A 24,241-nucleotide genomic window follows, 5' to 3' on the forward strand; every position below is an offset into this window, starting at 1 on the left:
TCACCTTGTTTCTGCTCTCATTTTGTTGTGTTTTTGACATTTATTCTTAAATTCCTTGTTTTCTCATCCAGAAATATTTTATTTTGAATATTCAGTGTTTTTTGTATTTAGTTTTTACCCTTTTAGTTTTTTTTTTAACTGGAGGATAATTATTTTACAATGTTGTGTTGGTTTCTGCTGACAACAAGCAGCTATATGTATACATTATATATACATGTATCCCCTCCCTAGTTAGCCTACCTCCCACCCCACCCTCCAGTCCAACCCCTCTGGTTATCACAGAGCACAGAGCTGAGTTACATTCCTTCAAGAAGTCCTCAACTACTTTTAAATGAATATATTGCATGAAATAATTTATGTTTTAGTCTTTAAAATAGAGATTTATTCATTGTGTGTAGGCACATATCAAGTATATTCAATTTCTGCTAGTCTGCCTTCTTTATACATATATGAGGGATTAAAGTTAGTACTGTCTCTTGTTAGCTCATTTGAATATTATAGAAGAAATTATAAATGATAAAGAATTTTATGTTTTGTCCTATATACCTAAATTTAAAGTATATAGTGTTTTACATATGTCCTTGAAAATTTCAAGTTGGATGCTTTCATTTATTTTGTAAGTACATACATTTAATTGTGTGTGTATGTTTGCTGGATTATAAGATACAGCTTGGTATATGATGTTCTTGCTGTGGAGCAGTTCATAATCTATTTTGGGAGAACAGATTAGGTAAAGCACTTAATCCCAAAATAAGATCATGGTTGCTATTATAGTAATATTAACAAAGTACCAGAAACAGGCTATAGTTACCCTTGTTTCAAATTTCTCTCACAAATATGTTCTTTTAGAAATAATCCAAAGATGTGAATAAGTTATTATATTTAGGAATTTAGGTGTTTTAAAAGCTTTTTTGCTATGAATTTCCAATTTTGATCCTTTTCTCAGTGTGTAAACTACAAATGCTAATAAACAGTAAGTTCTAATTATTTGTTTACCAATATAAAACTTTAAATCAATGAAAACATTTTAAAGTGATTTTTTAAGTTGGAATTGTTTATTTTTAATTAATTTTTATTTAAAATGATTTTAATTGTATTTTTCTTGAAAAAAAATTTTGAAATCATCTTCAGTATTAGATTGAATAATGCTAAGAAAACCCCACACCATATATTAATTGGTTTGTTTATTTACATTTTAGGTTTGAAAAATGTGTGAGTGCTAAGGAAGCTATAGAGACTGATCTTTATAAACGGTTCATTCTGGTGCTGAATGAGAAGAAAGCAAAGATCAGAAGCTTACATAAATTGTTAAATGAAGTTCAAGAACTGGAAAAGAACATCGAACATAAAATGTATTTTTGACCTTTCTGTTTTGGGATGGCAGAAGCATACATTTTAGTGGAATTTCTTCCCAAACTTAATGGAAGTTAGATGCAAACTTCTTAGTGACATATCATAGCCTGGGGTTGGATGCTGTGGTTGTTAGTTGCGGTGGACTGGAGAATACACAACATAATCTCTTCATTATCTGCCCAACAGTCACACCTACACTTAAATCATAAAACTGCCATGAGACTGCTAAATAATAGTAGTTTAATTCTTTGGCATCACTAAGGAATATATTAATTAAAAACTTTCATCTTCGGCAGAACCACAAAAGTTGGGCACACATTTGTAATCCTGATCTAAGTAGTTGTTAATTTTAGGATCAAATGGCTCTGAGTATGAATATGTACTTGATTTTTAAGGAAGAATCATAGGTGACTTATGGCTGATATGGCTTGAACAATTATAATTACTTTAGGCATTAACTGATATAGGTTTGGGTCTATTATTCCTGAATCTGAGAGAAAGCACAAATTTTCTAATGGCATAATATAAAGAATATAACATTTAGTATCAGATGATCCTAGTTCAAGTGTTGATCTGGTACTGATATCTAATGTTACTTGGCTTTGTCCTTTACAGTCTCTGTGCCTCACTTGACTATCTTCATAATAAGAGTAAAGGTAGCCATCTCAGAATTTGGGGAAGACCAAATGAGTTCTGCTCAAAGGCAGAACTGCTTTGAAATCAGTAAAAGTACTGACCATTCTGTGACACACAGAAGATAATTTAGGAGAGTAGTATTGTGATTTGACAGGTGAATAATAAATGATAATAAACTGATTCAAGAATTAATTACAGTGAGCACTAAACATTTACATTAGGTAAAACGACACTTGTTCTTAAGAGAGTTAACAAATGGTCTTTAAAGTGCTTTCTTAATTACATAATTTCAATATATATTTGTTTAATTATAATGTTTTTCTAGGGATATTTTCTATAAATACTTACTGGTGAATTTGATACCTGGCCAAGAATGAACCAATGATTTATAATTCCACCTTTCTCTCTTTCTAGGGAAACTCCAACATGTTCTGAAATGACTACTGACAGAGATGCAATCTATGATGAAAGTACTGATGAGGACAGTGAGATCCCATCTAATCCTTCTGTGTTAACTCCAGGTAAAGTAAATACATATATTTCTTTTGATGAATACCTCACTGGGGCTTATTTCTTATTATGGTAACAAACCATAACGAAAAATATTTCAAAAATAATTGTTTCTACAATCATTTTTCAGGGTTTTTACTCGAAAACCACAGCTACTTAATGTTAAAAATTAATATTCATTATAAAATGCAGCAACTCATTGGCAACAACAAAACAAGCAAGCATGTCCACACACATACATACACACATGTATGCCAAGGTACAGTGTTTCTTATTAAGCATAGATGGGTAAGTGGCAAGCAAGAGATGACTGCATGATAAATAGCTCCAGCTGAAAGCTGGCTGCCTTTAACATTTGAGGTCTTATCAGGCTAGAGCTACGTGAAGGAGCAGGGTGATCTAGAATGGTTTAGATTGTCCTGAGATTACGTCCTCTCCCTATTCAGATGAGATCGGACACTTTCAGGGTGGTATGGCTGTCGACTTCTCTTACGATTCAGAAAAGTGCTAGAATAGAAGGAGGTGGGTTAAGAAAAAAGATGAGAAATGGCAGTTTAAAGTACTTAAGCCTTACTTAATCCAACAGACCAGCAGCTTTTTAACTCATGGATTATTTTTCTAGAGTTTTACAAATTTCTTAGAGGTAGGATCCCCTGAACTCATACATACAAGGTTCTGATATAAATGTTCTAATTCGTTTATTTAACAAATATATTTTTGAGTGTTTATTATATACTGAGAACTTTTCTGTGCAGTAAGGGTGCAAAACACAGAAAGTTCCTCTTTCATGGAGTTTAAATTCTAGACAGGGAAACAGATAATAACAAGGTAAATAAATTTAAGTTTGTTGGATAGTGATAAATGCTGAAGAGAAAAATAAACCAGGGAAGGATAACAAAAGATGTCAGGGAGGAAATAAGAATGAGGGTTGTGATTTTAGCTAAGGCACCAGAAAAGACCTTGGTAAAAAGGTAATAAGTCTATCTGTGGGAAGAACATGCCATGCTGAAAAAGCAGTTGAATACAGAGGCCTTGATGTGTGAATTTGCCTGATGTGTTCAAGCAATAGTATGGAGAGCAGTATGCATAAAGTGAAAAGATGAAGATAGGAAGAATTAGGAGATGAGGGAGGCCAGATTGTGTATAAGGTCTTACAGGTCATTGTAAGGATTTCAGTTTGCACTCTGAGTGATACTGGAAACTGTTGCAGAGTTTTAAACAGTCAAGTGACATGATCTGACTTGTTTTAATAGGATTAATCTGTTGTGTTGAGAATAGGGTCCTTACTATAGGAGGATCAATATGGAAGAAGATATAACAGACAGAAAGCTAGTTTAACAATGACTGAAGGATTGCAGTGGCTTAGACCTGAGTGAAAGCAGTGAAGGTGATAAAGGAAGGGAAGATTCTAGAAATGTTTAGAGGCAGCAAGATTTGCTGTAAAAGTGAATTAGAAGGGGAAGACAGCAATGATGGTAAGCTTTTTGGAATGTAGTACTGAAGGCAAGCAATTGAGGGAACTACCAATTTGGGAGAGATTGTAAGAGAAAGGTCTGCACCTCAGTTTCAGAAACATTAATTCTGAGATATTCTGCAGGGAGCTGGACATAAAAATTTGTACTTTGAGGGAGGGCTCGCTGCTGACATAAAAGTAAAAATGGTATTTAGAGCTTGCTGAGATCTCAAGGGAGTTAGAGAAGACAAAAGATCAGTGGTCCAAGAATGCCATACTAACACACTTGAGTATACAGAGGTGGGAAAGATGAGGAGACCAACAAAGTAGAATGAGGGGGCTGCAAATATTGTAGGTGTGGTATCTTGGAAGGCAAGTCAAGAAAGTATTTCAAGGAGGAGACAGTGATTAGCTGAGTTAAATGCTTCAAACTGAGCAAGGATGATGAGGATTGAGCACTGACTGCCATATTTAGCAACACAGATGTTATTAGGGATCTTAATAAAAACATTTTCAGTGGACTGGTGGAAAATAGAAGAGAATAGGAGATTCAAAAGAAATGAGAAGAGAGAACTGGAGAATAGATAGTAAGTATGAGCAATACTTTTAACAAGTTTTACCATTAAAAAAGGGGAAAGACCCAGGTCAGTAGCTGAAGAGGGGGGTGAGATCAAGAGGGTATTTTTTTTTTTTTCTTAGATGAGAGAAATAATGTCATGTTTGAATACTGATGGGGTAAAAAAGGAGAGAGGGGGAAAAAAGTGTCCAGGCAGTAGACAGAAGTAAGAAATGCTGGAATATTGTCTCTAAGTAGATGAGATGGGATCAAATACACAAATGGCAGGATTTATTTAGCTGGGAGCTTGGTTGCTTCTCCCAATGACGGGAAAGAAGGTAGAATAAATGGATACAGACAAAGAAAAGTGTCTACTTGTATTCATGGAAATATACTGGTGTTGATTAATTTAGTTGGTTGATTAATTCAAATTAGATCACACAATCACACACAAATTCTCATTTTCACATGAGAGTAAAATTTCTTTTAATTTGGAGGCTGTGCTTGGTTTACATTGCTACTGCTACTGCTAAGTCACTTCAGTCGTGTCCGACTCTGTGCAACCCCATAGACGGCAGCCCAACCGGCTTCCCCGTCCCTGGGATTCTCCAGGCAAGAACACTGGAGTGGGTTGCCATTTCCTTCTCCAATGCATGAAAGTGAAAAGTGAAAGCGAAGTCGCTCAGTCGTGTCTGACTCTTAGCAACCCCACGGACTGCACCCTACCAGGCTCCTCCGTCCATGGGATTTTCCAGGTCCCATGGACGGAGGAGCCTGGTAGGGTGCAGTCCATTAGTGGCCCATTTAAAATGAAATCTCTTTTTTAATAATAATCAAATGTAATTGAAAGTTCACAAGGAAAGGGAATACTCCTTCCATTTGAACATTCTGAACTTCTATTAAACACAATGGCCTTTGATTTTGCTCCCTATTCAGAGTGTCTCACAAACCTTTGATGTAGATGAAAATTATTTTTGAAGAGAAAATATATGGTTAAATATGGGTATATGAGAATAGGGTCCTTTATGTGTTCAGTCTCTTTTAAGCAAAGCTTTAAGCTATAATTATACTATTTTAAATTTGGCAAAATTTCTCCTCTTCAAAAATGTTTAGATCATTGCATATTTTAAATATATTTTACATTATTTTTTCTTTAACTCATATCTAGTTCACTACATATTTGACCGTGGGTCTCTGATTCTCTCTCTCTCTTTTTTTTTTTTTTTGCATTTAACTTGCTTTTGACAAGTTTTAATTAAGAGCATTTATATTAGAAATTTTAACTGTTCTTTTCTCTCTGTGTCTTTAAGAAGTATTCATGAAACTAAAGTTTGCTTTAAAGAAAAGTGAATCTTAGATAGAAAGTGCTTGATATGTCATTAAGCACTGGACTAAACAGATATGAGGAGAAGCATTTTATATGTTAAACAATAAAATGAGCCTCATAATATACCAGATTTCCATAAACTATTCTTCTTTGGTGACAAAATATATTCTTAGTCCATGGGATTTTCTCTTATCTAGCTTAGTCCTTTGGCTTTTTATATATTATTATTATTTGGGGAGAGCAGTGAGAATTTCTTCCTTAACTTATTCTGCCATTTTGACAATAACTTCTTAGAGTATAAGGAAATACATGAATTTATTTTAGATATTGCAGGTTCATGTATGCTTTCTATACTATAAAAACAAGAGGAAAACAAATGAATGGAATTTAATACATTTATCTTTCAGAAAACCATTTCTTTCAATGGCTAAATGTGTAACTTGATAATAGTTTTTATTATGTAAATATATTTTCATCATTAATTATTAAAATCACCAGATTGCCTCATGAGTTGTTTACATTATTACCTCATTCCTACAGAGGTTTAGTGAGACCAGGATCATTTAGTGATTCCACAACATTCATTCAAGTAAAATATTTCTTTATGTGTATACCCAGAAGTAGGGTAGGAGTGTCATAGTTTGTAGGAAACTAATAGGTAACCTCATGCGAAGAGTTGACTCATTGGAAAAGACTCTGATGCTGGGAGGGATTGGGGGCAGGAGGAGAAGGGGACAACAGAGGATGAGATGGCTGGATGGCATCACTGACTCGATGGACATGAGTCTGAGTGAACTCTGGGAGTTGGTGATGGTTAGGGAGGCCTGGCGTGCTGTGACTCATGGGGTCGCAAAGAATTGGACACGACTGAGTGACTGAACTGAACTGAACTGAATAGGTAACATTTTTATGAATAAGCGATCTGTTTTATTACTTTTTTCCTCCAACATTTTTAAACTTTCCTCATTGTTAGGATTGTTGAGGAAATAACTAGTGACAAGTAGTCCAATCTAATAAATGACATCATGTTCATATGTACTATACCACATTTAAAGGTTTATGAAAAGTCTTCAAAGTGTTCATGAACAGTTTATTAACTAACAGGAGATCTCTGAAGTATTCTGAAATTGGAACATCACAGTTGATACCACCCCATGACTACATTTTATATTTTTCTGTAGTAAAATTTGCTTTCTCTATGTTCTAATTTCCAAAATTTCTAGAGAGCAGTGGTTTTATAGACTTTACTATTTCCTACACTGTGACTGCATACTAAGTCCTAGGGTTTGTAGGTATTGCACTTTATTTCAGATTAAGATTATGATAGATAAGCTAGGTGCTGTGTTCGCTATTTATAACTCAGTTCTTGGATTACAAAGGAGGATAGGTCATTTCACTCTCTTCTAGTGGGTGTTAGTTCCTTGTGGCATTAAGACTCCTGGTTAGTCTGGATTTTTCCTACCTCCAGAATTGTTTCTGTTTTTTAATTCAGTGGAAACCTACTGGGTTATTATAGGTATCATTAAACAATCTTCTCTACAGGAAACCCTCTTTCTTTAGTTACCATTCAAGGTAACACCTGATGTCCATTGCTGTGGAGAAACTTCAAGTTGAATTATGTCCAGTGAATAACAGAATCTCACCAAAATATCCAGTGATATAAGCATAATTGATACAGCATCTTAGTGACAAAACATTACTAAGCAACAGTTTATCCAAGTGGCCTTTCAATTGCCCCAACAATATCTTATCTAACCTAAGAAATAATTTAGGATTATGCAGATTTTTATATCGTTTCCTAATCATTTTATACTATATTAAAAGTAGAATTATGTGAAAACAGTTTTTAAATGTATATGAATGTTCTAAGAATTTTAAAAATTATCGTAAAGCATTTATTAGTCTTAACATAATTCAAATTGTGTGTGAATATTTAGTGGAAAAAATTGGATTTATTTTACAGAAATAGGATCTTTATGTGAAGTTTTTGGAAAACATGGTTAACTGTCTCCTACTTAGCCACCACAAGAGGAATTATTTTAATGTCTCATTAATTATGTTTAATATAATTTAAAACTTATTTTAATGGATAGTCAATATTTTTTAATTATAATTATTTCTAATAAAAATTAACAAATTTCTTACATTTAGAGAATAGTTAAACCAACCTTACTAAAAGTACAAATAAGAAATATACTTATTCTAGAAAGTTTTTGCTTGTTACACTTTGTATTAAAGGTCCACAACCACGAAAATAAGCTTTCTTACCACTTTCTCCATTATTATTAGCCTGAAATTTAGCACATTAGTTTAATTAGTCTTCGTTCGTATCCAACAGGAAGGTCCCCGTATAACTGCTATCAGTAATTCAGGCTTTTGCTTAGTTGGTGGGCTTCCTGAAAGGAAGTGTGATTATAGAATGGTCTTTTTGAAAATAAATGAATGGCTATGTCAAACAGTTGATGAATACGGATATAGTAGCTTTTAAAAATAGAACAGAATCCAAAATTTCCAACTATCAAAGAGCTCGTTGCTTTGAACACTGAATGTCCACTCACAGAAGGGATAACAACATGTCCTGCCAAAGAGATTACTCAGAATTCAGCTTTAGAATTGTAGATTATGCCCTTAATATTCTCCAGCTTGTTTATCATAGACACATTTGTTTCTAAACTCTAAATAAAAAGCTTGATTTAGAATAACCTATCACAAAACTGGAAAATCAATTTGAGTGTATTTCCTAGCAATCATGGGCTCTTTTTCATAAACTACCTTGTGGAAGAATGATGACATAATTTGAGGAATCTAGATCTAATATAGTTATAGATCTTCTGTTATTAATACAAGCCCATCATTTTTCAGAAGAGACAGAAGCCTAGAAAGGTTGAGTACATTACTGTTGGTCACACAGGAGAAAATAATGAGAAAGTGTTTGCCCTCTGTAATGATTGATTGCCTACCTTTGCACATTTCTTTTTGAGATATAAAAACCCTGGGGAATGTGCTAGCACTAAGGAAATTGTCACCGATGCAATACAATAATGATAACATGTTTTTCTTCTAAAGAGAAGAGAAATCCTAAAGAGAAAAGAAAGCATAAGTTTTCCATAGAGATAGTCAATATTATTAAATAAGAAAGGCTTTATGACCTAAACCTTTTGGGGAAAATTCCAGAATGTACATATTTCTATTGAGGTCATCCTTTGTATATATTTTTTTAATTGAGATACAGTTGACACGTTACCTTGTGCAATGTGTAGATTTGGTACATTTATAATTACAATGTGACTACCACTGAAGCGTTAGCTAGCACCTCTATCACATGACATATCTAAATATCATTTCTTTTTTCTGGTAAGAACAATTAAAGATCTAGTCCCATTGAAACTTTGACGTTTTTAATTCAGTATTATTGACTCTAATTATTATGTGGTGCAGTAGATCTGCAAGACTTACTGATCTCCTAGTTGTAAATTTGTATCCTCAAGCAGTATTTCTCCAATTTCCAACCCCCGTCCCCTAGTAGCTGTCATTCTACTCTGTTTTTATGAGTTTGGGTGTTTTAAGTCCACATATAGGTGCAATTATACAGTGTTTGTCTTTTTCTGTCTGACTTACCTCACTCCCTGTGTATTTTAATTGCTTTAGACTTTGACTTAGTATATTATTTATTTGAGAACTCTCAAATGTACCAAAGGTTTTTAGCAAATCTATGATAACTTCTCTGTATCCCACTATTAAAATGCAACTTTGGTATAACTTCCTAGTGATAGCTTATAGTGAAGGGCATCAGATTTGTGATCTCTGAAGGAAAGAATTTCATCGGGACCGAAGACACAGCTTCAGTCACTTGGAGCTTCGTGTGGCATTTTTATTAATGGAAAGGGATGGAGAAAGCTTCTGACATGGACATCGGAGGGGTATAGGGAGCCCCACCTGCTAGTCTTATCAAGTCCTTATATACTTTTTCAATTAGTTACTGAAGATAGAAAAGTCTTACCAGACCCACTCCCACAACATACATATCCTTGAGCAAGGTGAGTTGTTTTTTTGTGTGTGTGATCATTAGCTCTCAGCTTAAAGAAACTGCAGTTCAGTTCAGATCAATCGCCCTGTCATGTCCAACTCTTTGTGACCCCATGGACTATAGCACGCCAGGCCTCCCTGTCTATCACTAACTCCTGGAGTCCACCCAAACCCATGTCCATTGAGTTGGTGATGCAATCCAACCATCTCGTCCTCTGTAGTCCCCTTTTCCTCCTGCCCTCAATCTTTCCGAGCATCAGGGTCTTTTCAAATGAGTCAGCTCTTCGCATGAGGTGGCCAAAGTATTGGAGTTTCAGCTTCAACATCAGTCCTTCCAAAGAACACTCAGGACTGATCTCCTTTAGGATGGACTAGTTGGATCTCCTTGCAGTCCAAGGGACTCTCAAGAGTCTTCTCCAACACCACAGTTCAAAAGCATCAATCCTTCGGGGCTCAGCTTTCTTTATAGTCCAACTCTCACATCCATACATGACTACTGGAAAAACCAAAGCCTTGACTAGATGGACTTTTGTTGGCAAAGTGATGTCTCTGCTTTTTCATATGCTGTCTAGGTTGGTCATAACTTTCCTTCCAAGGAGTAAGCGTCTTTTAATTTCACGGCTGCAATCACCATCTGCAGTGATTTTGGAGCCCAGAAAAATAAAATCTGCCACTGTTTCCACTGTTTCTCCATTTGCCATGAAGTGATGGGACCAGATGCCATGATCTTCGTTTTCTGAATGTTGAGCTTGAAGCCAACTTTTTCACTCTCTTTCACTTTCATCAAGAGGCTCTTTAGTTCTTCTTCACTTTCTGCCAGAAGGGTGGTATCATCTGCATATCTGGGTTATTGATTTTTCTCCCAGCAATCTTGATTCCAGTTTGTGCTTCATCCAGCCCAGTGTTTCTTATGATATACTGTGCATAGAAGTTAAATAAGCATGGTGACAATATACAGCCTTGACGTACTCCTTTTCCTATTTGGAACCAGTCTGTTGTTCCATGTCCAGTTCTAACTGTTGCTTCCTGACCTGCATACAGATTTCTCAAGAAGCAGGTCAGATGGTCTGGTATTCCCATCTCTTTCAGAATGTTACACAGTTATCCACACAGTCAAAGACTTTGGTGTAGTCAATAAAGCAGAAATAGATGTTTTCCTGGAACTCTTGCTTTTTCGATGATCCAGCGGATGTTGGCAATTTGATCTCTGGTTCCTCTGCCTTTTCTAAAACCAGCTTGAACATCTGGAATTTCACAGTTCATATATTGTTGAAGCCTGACCTGGAGAATTTTGAGCATTACTTTGCTAGCTTGTGAGATGAGTGCAATGGGCAGTAGTTTGAACATTCTTTGGCATTGCCTTTCTTTGGGATTGGAATAGAAAAGGACCTTTTCCAGTCCTGCTGAGTTTTCCAAATTTGCTGGCATGTTGAGTGCAGCACTTTCACAGCATCGTCTTTTAGGATTTGAAATAGACCAACTGGAATTCCATCACCTCCACTAGCTTTGTTCGTAGTGATGCTTCCTAAGGCCCACCTGACTTCACATTCCAGGATGTCTGGCTCTAGGACCTCTAGGTGAGTGATCACACCATCTTGATTATTTGGGTTGTAAAGATCTTTTTTGTATAGTTTTTCTGTGTATTCTTGCCACCTCTTCTTAATATCTTCTGCTTCTATCAGGCCCATACCATTTCTGTCCTTTATTGTGCTCATCTTTGCATGAAATGTTCCCTTGGTATCTCTAATTTTCTTGAAGAGATCTCTAGTCTTTCCCATTCTGTTGTTTTCCTCTATTACTTTGAACTGATCACCAAGGAAGGCTTTCTTATGTCTCCTTGCTATTCTTTGGAACTCTGCATTCAAATGGTATAGCTGCCGGGGTCCAGCCCTGGTGGATCCAGGGAATTCGAAGCGGGGACAGCGTCGGCGGCGAGGATCAGGAAACAACTGCTTAATTAAACGTTAATTAAGGATATAAAGAGTAATAGAATAAAGATAGCTCAGTAAGGAAATTCAGTGGAGAAAAGAGGCTGAAATAAGGATAGCTCAGTGAGGAAATTCAGTGGAGAAAAGAGGCTGAATAATTCAGCCAGAAGGAAAGAGAAAGAATGACATGGGGAGACCAAGTTTCGGTGAACAAGGCCCGCACTTTATTTTCCAAAGTAGTTTTTATACCTTAAGTTATGCATAGAGGATAATGGGGGAAGGGGTAGAGTCATGCAGCAAGCCAGGCTTTCTTCCTGCAAACTTATCATATGCAAAAGCTTAGGTGATTTGCATCATCTTCTGGCCAGGAGGCCTGTTAACATTTTAAGACCCTTTCTTCAGAAAACTTATTTTTCTCTAAAGGTGATTGGTCAGGAGCCACCCTCCAAAAGCATTAGATAAAGTTGCATTCCTACAGAGCAAAGGTGTGGTGGGCTATAACAAGAAAAAGAATTAACTCAAGGGTCTCAGGTTACAAACATTAAAGCTACTACTTACACCAATTATATTAATCAATACACTGCCAGGGACACAGCAGGTAAGGGATATGGAAACTTAGCAGCAAACATTGGCCCAACAAGTGAAAATCCCTTCACCAATACAATTTCTAATCAATCTTTTAACTGCTCAAAGAAATCTGTATTTAGACAGTTTAGAACATCTCATGCCTCTCACATTTGGGAGGCTCTGAGCAATCACATGTGGCCAGAAAAACCTTTTCAGGCAGACTAGAGGACTTCCAAAGGAATTTGTAGGTTGAAACACTATCACACCCAGGAACTTTATTAACTGGAGCTGTAAGTTAACTCTTTTTTCAGAGAGAGGTAGTGGGGGACAGCCCCCCGTAAAGTCAGAGGTGTAGGTGAAAGCACAAAGCAGAAAGTAGGCAGACTCTGGTTTTGGGGGGTAGATGCTCGAGAATTTCCAGGGGAACTCCTGAGGCTCGATCCCACCTTTGCGTATGCCGAGCCTCCTTCCTCATGACCTTTGTCATGGGTGGAGCTCCTCACGCTGGCTCCAGGCAGTGATAGGATTCCAGTTGAGCTATTCCAGATCCTGAAAGATGATGCTGTGGAAAGTGCTGCACTCAATATGCAATATGCAATATGCACTCAATATGCAATATGCCGGCTCCCGGCATATAGCTTTCCTTTTCTCCATTGCGTTTCACTTCTCTTCTTTTCACAGCTATTTGTAAGGCATCCTGAGACAGCCATTTTGCTTTTTTGCATTTCTTTTTCTTGGGAATGGTCTTGCTCCCTGTCTCCTGTACAATATCATGAACCTCCATCCGTAGTTCATCAGGCACTCTGTCCATAGTTCATCAGGCACTCTGTCTATCAGATCTAGTCCCTTAAATCTATTTCTCACTTCCACTATATAATATTAAGGGATTTGATTTAGGTCATACCTGAAGAGTGGTTTTCCCTACTGTCTTCAATTTAAGTCTGAATTTGGCATATTGTCCATGATCTGAGCCACAGTCATCTTCCCGTCTTGTTTTTGTTGACTGTATAGAGCTTCTCTGTCTTTGGCTGCAAAGAATATAATCAATCTAATTTCGGTGTTAGTCATCTGGTGATGTCCATATGTAGTGTCTTCTCTTGTGTTGTTGGAAGAGGGTGTTTGCTATGCCCAGGGCCTTCTCTTGACAACCCTATTAGCCTTTGCCCTTCTTCATTCTGTACTCTAACGCCAAATTTGCCTGTTACTCCATGTGTTTCTTGACTTCCTACTTTTACATTCCAGCCGCATATAATGAAAAGGACATCTTTTTTCGGTGTTAATTCTAGAAGGTCTTGTAGGTCTTCATAAAACCATTCAACTTCAGCTTCTTCAGCATTACCAGTCAGACATAGACTTATATTACCGTGATATTGAATGGTTTGCCTTGGAGACGAACAGAGATCATTCTGACTAAGAAAGTTCAGTTCAGTCGCTCAGTCGTGTCTGACTCTTCACGACCCCATGAATCGCAGCACGCCAGGCCTCCCTGTCCATCACCCAAGTCCTGGAGTTCACTCAGACTCACGTCCATCGAGTCAGTGATGCCATCCAGCCATCTCATCCTCTGTCGTCCCCTTCTCCTTCTATCCCCAATCCCTCCCAGCATCAGAGTCTTTTCCAAGGAGTCAACTCTTCACATGAGGTGGCCAAAGTACTGGAATTTCAGCTTCAGCATCATTCCCTCCAAAGAAATCCCAGGGCTGATCTCCTTCAGAATGGACTGGTTGGATCTCCTTGCAGTCCAAGGGACTCTCAAGAGTCTTCTCCAACACCACAGTTCCAAAGCATCCATTCTTCGGCACTCAGCCTTCTTCACAGTCCAACTCTCACATCCATACATGACCACAGGAAAAACCATAGCCTTGACTAGATGGACCTTTGTTGGCAAAGTAATGTATTTGCTTTTGAATATACTATCTAGGTTGGTCATAACTTTCCTTCCAAGGAGTAAGCATCTTTTAATTTTATGGCTGCAGTCACCATCTGAAGTGATTTTGGAGCCCCCAAAAATAAAGTCTGAAACTGTTTCCACTGTTTCCCCATCTATTTCCCATGAAGTGATGGGATCGGATGCCATGATCTTTGTTTTCTGAATGTTGAGCTTTAAGCCAACTTTTCCACTCTCCACTTTCACTTTCATCAAGAGGCTTTTGAGTTCCTCTTCACTTTCTGCCATAAGGGTGGTGTCATCTGCATATCTGAGGTTATTGATATTTCTCCCGGCAATCTTGATTCCAGCTTGTGTTTCTTCCAGTCCAGCGTTTCTCGTGATGTACTCTGCATATAAGTTAAATAAGTAGGGTGACAATATACAGCCTTGACATACTCCTTTTCCTATTAGGAACCAGTCTGTTGTTCCATGTTCAGTTCTAACTGTTGCTTCCTGACCTGCATACAGATTTCTCAAGAAGCAGGTCAGATGGTCTGGTATTCCCATCTCTTACAGAATTTTCCACAGTTTATTGTGATCCACACAATCAAAGACTTTGGAATAGTCAGTAAAGCAGAAATAGATGTTTTTCTGGAACTCTCTTGCTTTTTCCATGATCCAGCGGATGTTGGCAATTTGATCTCTGGTTCCTCTGCCTTTTCTAAAACCAGCGTGAACGTCAGGAAGTTCATGGTTCACGTATTGCTGAATCCTTGCTTGGAGAATTTTGGGCATTACTTTACTAGCATGTGAATTGAGTGCAATTGTGCGGTAGTTTGAGCATTCTTTGGCATTGCCTTTCTTTGGGATTGGAATGAAAACTGACCTTTTCCAGTCCTGTGGCCACTGCTGAGTTTTCCAAATTTGCTGGCATATTGAGTGCAGCACTTTCACAGCATCATCTTTCAGGATTTGAAATAGCTCAACTGGAATTCCATCACCTTCACTAGCTTTGTTTGTGGTGATGCTTTCTAAGGCCCACTTGACTTCACATTCCAGGATGTCTGGCTCTAGGTCAATGATCACACCATTGTGATTATCTGGGTCATGAAGATCTTTTTTGTACAGTTCTTCTGTGTATTTTTGCCACCTCTTCTTAATATCTTCTGCTTGTTAGGTCCATACCATTTCCGTCCTTTATCGAGCCCATCTTTGCATGAAATGTCCCCTTGATATCTCTAATTTTTTTGAAGAGATCTCTAGTCTTTCCCTTTTGTTGTTTTCCTCAATTTCTTTGCATTGATTGCTGAGGAAGGCTTTCTTATCTCTTCTTGCTATTCTTTGGAACTCTGCATTCAGATGCTTATATCTTTCCTTTTCTCCTTTGCTTTTCTTCTTTTCACAGCTATTTGTAAGGCCTCCCCAGACGCACATTTTGCTCTTCTGCATTTCTTTGTCTTGGGGATGGTCTTGATCCTTGTCTCCTGTAGTCTTAGGCAAAATAGATTGTTGCCATAACAACTCAGAGCTTAAGAAAAAACATATGTGACTAAGACAAAGAAATATAGAAATAAAAGTTGTTCATTTCTCCTCCTAGAGGGACCCAGACTCCTTATCAACCTACCTAAAAATTAACTCTCTCATTTGGTAACTATTTCTACATCTTTATATGTTCTTGAAGAGATACAGATAAATTCTGTTAAGAATATTTGTTTCTGGCTGGGGGTGAATGAAAAGGTTGGCAAATTCTCTCCTCGAAAAGTAACTGCAGATCTAAAATTGCCAAAAAGGAAATAAATACATTCTTCATTGCTCTTGAAATCAGCAAAAAGCAAACAGCAATAAGAGAAGTGCCAGAGTGTGTGCTAAGTTGCTTCAGTTGTGTCCAACCCTGTGCTACCCAATGGAGTGTAGCCCACCAGGCTCCTCTGTTGTTGGGATTCTCCAGGCAAGAATACTGGAGTGGGTTGCTATGACCTCCTCCAGGGGACCTTCCTAACTCAGGCATGGAATCCTGGACCAAATAGGACTCACTTAATTATCATTGAATGGTGAGCCTCACATCCAGTAGTGTTGTTGGTAACAGTAATGCTCTTCGCAACAGTGGCTAAGTGCATTGGGCCAATGTTGTAAATAAACTGAGGTTAGATTGCTATGTGGCTACATTTATACCATTTTTCTCCAAGCATCTAAGAAATAGGATTTTACTGACTATGGCAACTTGAAATAAGTAGTCATCTACATGATGCTTCAGTGGGTAATATATATGTGAGAAAAAGGTATGTAGTAACTTATTTAACTTAAGTTTTTTCTTTCCTATGTAACTTCTCAAAGTCTTGAATATGTTAATATTCATAACGATGAATCCAAGAAAGTATTGAAAAACACATCTCAAATTTATAAGTCCTTGAGAACTTTTAAAATGGGTTTTATTATTCTGTGACACCCAAGTAAGAAACCCTGCTTTGTATTATTTGATTTATATATGAATTCGGTGAGAAAAGGGGAAGTATCCAAAGAAAATAAATATTTCCCATATTTCTGTATGTCTCAGTTTTAAGGGGACATGTAGTGAATGTGGACAGAGGAACATGTAAATAAGGTTATAATCTCAAAATGTAGCATAACCCATGAGAATATATTAAACCTCAGAACATGCAGTGACTTGTACTAGTTCTGAGAATGGTTTAAAAGTGATATCTTACTGTTGTTGTGGTAAGAAATCTGATCTGAGAATGGACTCTAGGACAAGTGTTGGTTGATATAGTTAATGTTAATTGGTGACAGAAACTCGACATAAATTCTTTTCAACTTGGTCTGTTCAATCCAGTGAGATCTTAACCTCTGGTTCTTTTTTTCTTTTTTAGTAATTTCATTAATTTATTTACTTTTGGCTGTATTGGGTTTTCAGTGCTGCGTGAGCTTTTCTCTAGTTACGGAAAGCAAGGGCCGCTTTCTACTTGTAATGCACAGGCTTCTCATGACAGCTTCTCTTGTGGCAGAGCACAAGCTCTAGCAGACTTTAGTAGTTTCAGCATGTGGTAGTATTTGCAGCTCCCAGGCTCTAGAGCCCAGCCTCAGCAGTTGTGGTACATGGGCGTAGCTGTCACACGGCATGTCTTCCCGGATCAGAGATCCACCCCATATCTGCTGCATTGGCAGTCAGATTCTTTACTACTGAGCCAACAGGGAAACCTTTAAGCTCTGATTCTTAAAGAATGTTTAGTGGGGGGATCTTTGAGCTCTTTGGAATTATAATTGGATAATAATTATCCAATTTTTTCATGTCCATCAAGTCGGTGATGTCATCCAACCATCTTAATCTCTGCATCCCCTTCTCCTCCTGCCTTCAATCTTTCCCAGCATCAGGTCTTTTCCAGTGAGTCAGTTCTTTGCATCAGGTGGCCAAAGTGTTGGAGTTTCAGCTTTAGCATCAGTCCTTCCAATGAATATTCAGGACTGCTTTCCTTTAGGATTGACTGGTTTGATCTCCTTGCAGTCCAAGGACTTTCAAGAGCCTTCTCAAGCACCACAATGCAAAGGCATCAATTCTTTAGTGCTAAGCCTTCTTTATGGTACAACTTTCACATCTGTACATGACTACTGGAAAAACCATAGCTTTGACTATATGGACCTGTGACCGTAAGCAAAGTGATGTCTTTGCATTTTAGTATGCTGTCTAGGTTTGTCATAGCTTTCCTTCCAAAAAAGAAAGAGCCTTTTAATTTCATGGCTCCAGTCATCATCCACATTGATTTTGGAGCCAAGAAAATAAAATCTGCCACTGCTTCCACTTTTTCCCCTTCTATTTGCCATGAAGTGATGAGACTAGATGCCATGATCTTAGTTTTTTGAATGTTGAATTTTAAGCCAGTTTTTTTACTCTGGTTTTCTTTTCTTTTCTTTTTTTTTTAGTTTTATTTTATTTTTTTAAATTTTATTTTATTTTTAAACTTTACAATATTGTATTAGTTTTGCCAAACATCAAAATGAATCCACCACAGGTATACCCGTGCTCCCCATCCTGAACCCTCCTCCCTCCTCCCTCCCCATACCCTCCCTCTGGGTCATCCCAGTGCACCAGCCCCAAGCATCCAGTATCGTGCATCAAACCTGGACTGGCAACTCGTTTCATACATGATATTATACATGTTTCAATGCCATTCTCCCAAATCTCCCCACCCTCTCCCTCTCCCACAGAGTCCATAAGACTGATCTATACATCAGTGTCTCTTTTGCTGTCTTGGATACACGGTTATTGTTACCTTCTTTCTAAATTCCATATATATGCGTTAGTATACTGTATTGGTGTTTTTCTTTCTGGCTTACTTCACTCTGTATAATAGGTTCCAGTTTCATCCACCTCATTAGAACTGATTCAAATGTATTCTTTTTAATGGCTGAGTAATAACTCCATTGTGTATATGTACCACAGCTTTCTTATCCATTCATATGCTGATGGGCATCTAGGTTGCTTCCATGTCCTGGCTATTATAAACAGTGCTATGATGAACTTTGGGGTACACGTGTCTCTTTCCCTTCTGGTTTCCTCAGTGTGTATGCCCAGCAGTGGGATTGCTGGATCATAAGGCAGTTCTATTTCCAGTTTTTTAAGGAATCTCCACACTGTTCTCCATAGTGGCTGTACTAGTTTGCATTCCCACCAACAGTGTAAGAGGGTTCCCTTTTCTCCACACCCTCTCCAGCATACATTATATCTTTATTTTACACACTTAAGATCTATTTTATCTTAAAGTTTAGAAAAGTTCCATCTGAGACTAATTCTGTGGTTCTAGAATATATTTATATTATTGTGAAAAAAAAATCAGATTTTACCAAGTCTTTATGAAGCTCTTAATATAAGTCATGAAACCTTTAGGTGGGTATAGATGATTGTAGGTGTAACTGAGTATTGCAACACCTAATAAATGCAGAAGACATTGTACTGTTTGTGGGGGTTTTTTTTTGTTTTTTGTTTTAGATTCATTGTAGTAAAACAGATTTCTGAAATCTTTTTTACTATATTTATAAATTTGACTGAGAAAAATGAAGCTAAACATTTTCACTGGCACTTTAAAACTGCAAACCATGACCCTGTTGAGACAAAGGGTGTAATGCATCAACAATCTCTAAATCAGCTGAATGTCTATACTGTAACGTGTAGGATTCTCATCTATCCGTGATTGTGACAGGGATCGCCACCAGAAACAGCACATCTGGTTCCTTTAGTCATTTCATCAATATCACCTATAAGCCATACTTAAGATCAAAAGGATAGAGAAGGTTACCAGTGATGAGGTTCTGGAATGTGGCCAGCCCACCAGCATTGACAATGTTGCTTGCTGCAACTTAACTCTGAGGGCCTGGGTATGTGTGAAAGATGGATATCAGCAGGCTTGCTAAGTAGTCTGAATGCATGACATAGTGAAAGAGAACAGTTACAAGGAGGGTGGGCAAAAGAAAGACTTGAAGTGAGACCCTAAGTGTCAAATCCAAGCCTTGTAAAACTTGGGAATGCTGAGAAATAGTAGCTGCTAACATATGTATCAACACTCAGGATTTTGTGGAGAGGGTGGAAGGGTTATAATTTGGGGAAATGAAAGAATAAAAAGAAAACTTAGGGTACGTTCAAGCACAATGACTAGGTATGCTAACAATCTTCTTTCTTTCGATTTTAAATGGCATAACTTGGACTAAATCAGAGGTTGTGAATTGTTAATTCTTGCTAAGATCTGTGTCACATACTTTGTTTTTCCTCAGTGACATCAGTGTTTCAAGTAATAAATTTGAATGTATTTAAACAGGGCGTAGGTTTTCTTGTTTTCTATACTCCTCAATACTTCTCTTAGGTCTGGGTTACTTCATTCATTGATATCACTTGTGTGATTTCTGGAAATATTTGAATGTGTGACCCCCTGGAAGTTGATGATTGTACAGACAATGAAGATGATCACAATAGTTCTTCTAGCTCTACTCCTCTGATATTAGTAATACTGTTACTGTTACTACTGTTACCGTCACTACTACGATCACTGCCATTACTGCTTCTACTTTTTCTATTACTATTATTGTTCTCTATGGTTCCACTACCTCACTACTAGTAGAATCATCACGACATCCACAACTACTACAGACCCATACTCATAGCACTTACAAGTGGGTACCAGAGTCTATTCTAGGTTTCTTAGATGTGTTGTTTCATTTACACCTAATAACAGTCCTACAAAGTTTGTACTATGACTGTCACCAATTTAATCTTAGTTCTCCCATCTTATCACCATAAGCTGGGAGAATTGAAGCACAGAAAGATTAGAGAACTTGCCCAATGTAACAAGGCTAATAAATTATGGAGCTGAGGTTCTGACATCTCTGAGAACCCTTCCTGCTGTAAAGTTATTTGTATTCAATAAATAGAACACTCTAACTTATTAAAATCTTAGAGTTGAGTATGATTTTATATTTTTCAATTCAAGTATATTTGATGCCTTCATTTTTATAAAATAAGGCTCCTAAAAAAGGAAGCATGAAATATTTGGCCTTGTTCTTACTTAATAGAATGGGCACACATTCTTCTAGGAAAGCTATAGCCTGGTGACATTAATGCACCATTAAGATGAATGGGAATGTTCATGTGTCTGTTGAAAGCCCATAATTTAATGGCAAAGCAAATAAGGCAGGAGATGGTGATTTGTACTCAGTACTTGATTAAAAGGCTCAGGTAAAGAAGTGCTTAATAAATATTAAGTAATACTATGAAATGTCCATATAGACATTAAAAATACAGATTTGTAGGTTTAATTATAGTTTTAAATATAGACTTATTCTGTCTGCTACTCATATGTTATTTTATGGATATAAATTAAGAATTATCTTTCTGGTGAATTGACTTTTTCTTATCATTATGAAATATCTCTCCTATGTCTAGTAATGCTTTTTTCCTTAAAGTTATATCTGTCTGATACTAGTACAGCTCTTTATTTTCTGTGTATTTCAACAAAATATTACAGCTTCCTTGGTGCAGAAAAACAGAGACCAGCTTGGTTTGCAGAGAATTTGTAAAATGTAAATTAACACCTTAACTGAATCCCACTAAAAGATAATTAAAATCAACAAAAACGACTCCCGAATTTAAACACTATACTTCATCCTTTCCATGTCTCTTGGTATAATGCTCCACTGTTTAGTGTTGGAGGTGGGTTTTATGGTATTGTGAGCTGGACTTGAGATACGATGCTTTGACATGTACTGTGATACTCTTAGGCATTATGGTGGCAAATATTGTGATGACTACAAGATGCATTAACTAAGATTATATGTGTCAGGTTGAACTCTTTCTTCAATATATCACCTTGGTGACTCCAAGGTTATTAAAACTGCTGAGACCAGGAGTGTTAACAGTTGGTGATAGGGTTTCAGGGATAATTCTGTTATTGTTGACTGAAAAGATCAATGATGGATTCTTCAGAATGCTTTGCTTTGAATGCATTTCTGATGATTTTTCTTTGGGAAAAAATGGTTAAAATTGAGTATTGACAAGATTAATTTGAATTAGAGAAGTATCTTCTGACAAATGATCTTCATTCTATCAAAACTATTCTAGCAGGAAATATTAACATATTTTTTGCTGAAAATGAGTTTTGTGACCAAATGAGTTGGGAAAACACCAAGTTAATAAAAATTAAACATGTTTCTTTACTTCTAAATTGTTCAGTCTTTAATATGGTAATTAGTATGCATTTTTGAATACAGCATGCACTATTCCACAGATCAACATTTGCATTATTAGAAAGTTAATTTATTTCCAACAGAACGTGAGGTTATTCAAAATTAAAGTGTGCAACAATATTTGGTATACTTTTTAATTTGCATTCCTATATTGAAATTAATTTCATTGGTATTAGGTTAAGTTTTTAATAAACAGTGTTTACTGAAATAGAGGCTCTGTGTGTTTATTTACTTTTATTGATTATTCTTTTTTCATAGATACATTTGTAGCATACTTGATTTGGAAGTACAAAATTATGAAGTTAGGTAACACAACATTTTAAAATAAAAAAGTTTAATGGTATTAATTTTTGAGAGTTTAAAAAATGTTAAATAGGTTTTGTGTGCCTGACAAAAGCACTTGCCACATTCCTTAATAAAAAAGACTAATTTCAAAGGCTAATTAATATGACTTTCTTTTTGAAAACTCTGAAGGCTTCTTTTCATGATTTTTCAATTGCAGATCAAGCCTTCACAGGAGCTCTTTTTCTGCTATATTTATGGTATACCTTTCCAAAATGAAATAAAATTAGACTTCACTACTATTAGAGTCAGAATTCTCATGAATAGTATCTTTAAAACATGGTGTGTGCAAAGTATTTTATACTTGCTGTAATTTCCATTACAAAGGACATCAGCAATAATGAATCATTTCTTTAAAAAATTTAATTGCTTCTAAGTGACAATCTTTCATTTACATTATATTTTTAAACTGAAAGATAAACTAAACAAACAAAAAAATAGTGTCTGATAGTTAAATGGAGAACCTCCCATAGTCATGCTGTTAGCCAGAAAGCCTTTATTTTCAAAGCCAGTTTCTTATAGCTCATGTTACAAGGAGTGTGATTGGCAGCTCAGTCACTTGGTAACTCAGAATAGGGAGTGTTGCTTTAAAAACAAAAGACGAAGGTGCTGCCACTTTATTAGCATCTTTGTATTTGTTGAACATTCACTTCGTGCTTGTTTAGGACGAGAGAATTGAAAACCAAAAAATAAACACTTTAAGAACTAGTCTGTGTGGCTCACTTAGAAGACAATTTTGACATTTCCTGAATCAACAGTTCTTTGTGATTGTGAAGAGGAAAAGTCAGCCTCTTATAAGAATTCCTTTTTGCCTAGGTTGCTTGTGTATTGTTCTATTTGCTTGTTTAAATATCATGTAAATTGTAACAATTCACATGTTTTAAGGGTACCTCATTCTAGTGCTACTTCTTTATTTGAATGTCAGCGTCATGAAACTAAAACACATGTTCATAAGAAGCGTCATGAAACTAAAACACATGTTCATAAGAAGCTTAGCCTATTTTAATGGAAAAGATTTAGATGGTGAGCTGAGAGCTCATATCTAATCTTCCTTTTATTATTGTGGATAAGGGTAGGTGTCCCTTACCTCTGTGCCTGGCAAGGATTCTGAAAGCCATGTATCAATAATATATATGAAAATGCACTCTGTAGAGTACATAGACAGTAGTATTCTTACTAATGTTACTCTTTGATTTAGGAATGTATGTATGCCAAGGAACTTTTTTAGACACATCTTTCTTTGTTTCCCATACTCTTTGTTCTGTGTTCTAAGGGGTAGTAAATTCAGTGCTATTCCCGCATCACCTAGCACAGGGCATTGCTCACAATAGGATTTTAAAATTTGTTTATAAAGTGAATGGATCCTTTACCATATAATTGAATGTAGTTGACATGAACACAGTAAATGCAGTTTACATTGGATTATATTTTTAATTAATTTTACCTGTCATGTTTTTAAACATCATTAGTAAAATTGGACAGATTTGGTCCTTTATTGTCATTACCTGGCATAACATCAGGACTGCCTCACAGTTTATTTTAGCATCGTAATATTGTTAAACAAAGCCCAGCAGTTATGACTTTTATTTGGCGCAATTTCCTACCTATTTCAGAAGGATAAAGTATGGTTTATTCAGTTGTTTTTCTCTAAGCTTCATAACACTTATTTAAACATTGTGTTATATCCAAATTAGCCTAAAAGACTCCATTCATTCTCTGTTCTTTGGCTGGTGTGCCACTTACTCACAGATTCATTGACTATGATTGATTATAAACTGCCTGTGAGACCCACTTACATGGATTCGTCATTTGTTAGAGTTTAAATGAGTCACAATTCCCTCTGCTGTTGGACTTTACAACGTGTAATAAGGTGTTTTTAATGGCTTTCCTTACAAAATACACTTCTTTCATCTGCAGGATCGGCTTGGTTTAAATCTCTTTTCTTGAG

At 36.5% G+C, this 24,241-nt stretch overlaps 1 protein-coding gene across 11 annotated transcripts in view; it reads left to right on the forward strand.

The window, feature by feature from the left end:
- The window catches only part of XRCC4 (X-ray repair cross complementing 4), a 304,423-nt gene that overhangs the window by 138,344 nt on the left and 141,838 nt on the right, over window positions 1-24,241 (forward strand). For all 11 annotated transcript variants that reach the window (XM_055563215.1, XM_055563240.1, XM_055563263.1 and 8 more), the window contains 2 exons: window positions 1,200-1,352; window positions 2,404-2,510. In XM_055563215.1, the coding sequence (XP_055419190.1) occupies window positions 1,200-1,352; window positions 2,404-2,510 (260 nt within the window). The remainder of the gene's footprint in view (window positions 1-1,199; window positions 1,353-2,403; window positions 2,511-24,241) is intronic.

The sequence above is a fragment of the Bubalus kerabau genome, chromosome 1, assembly GCF_029407905.1.
Source record: "Bubalus kerabau isolate K-KA32 ecotype Philippines breed swamp buffalo chromosome 1, PCC_UOA_SB_1v2, whole genome shotgun sequence".
NCBI lineage: Eukaryota > Metazoa > Chordata > Mammalia > Artiodactyla > Bovidae > Bubalus > Bubalus kerabau.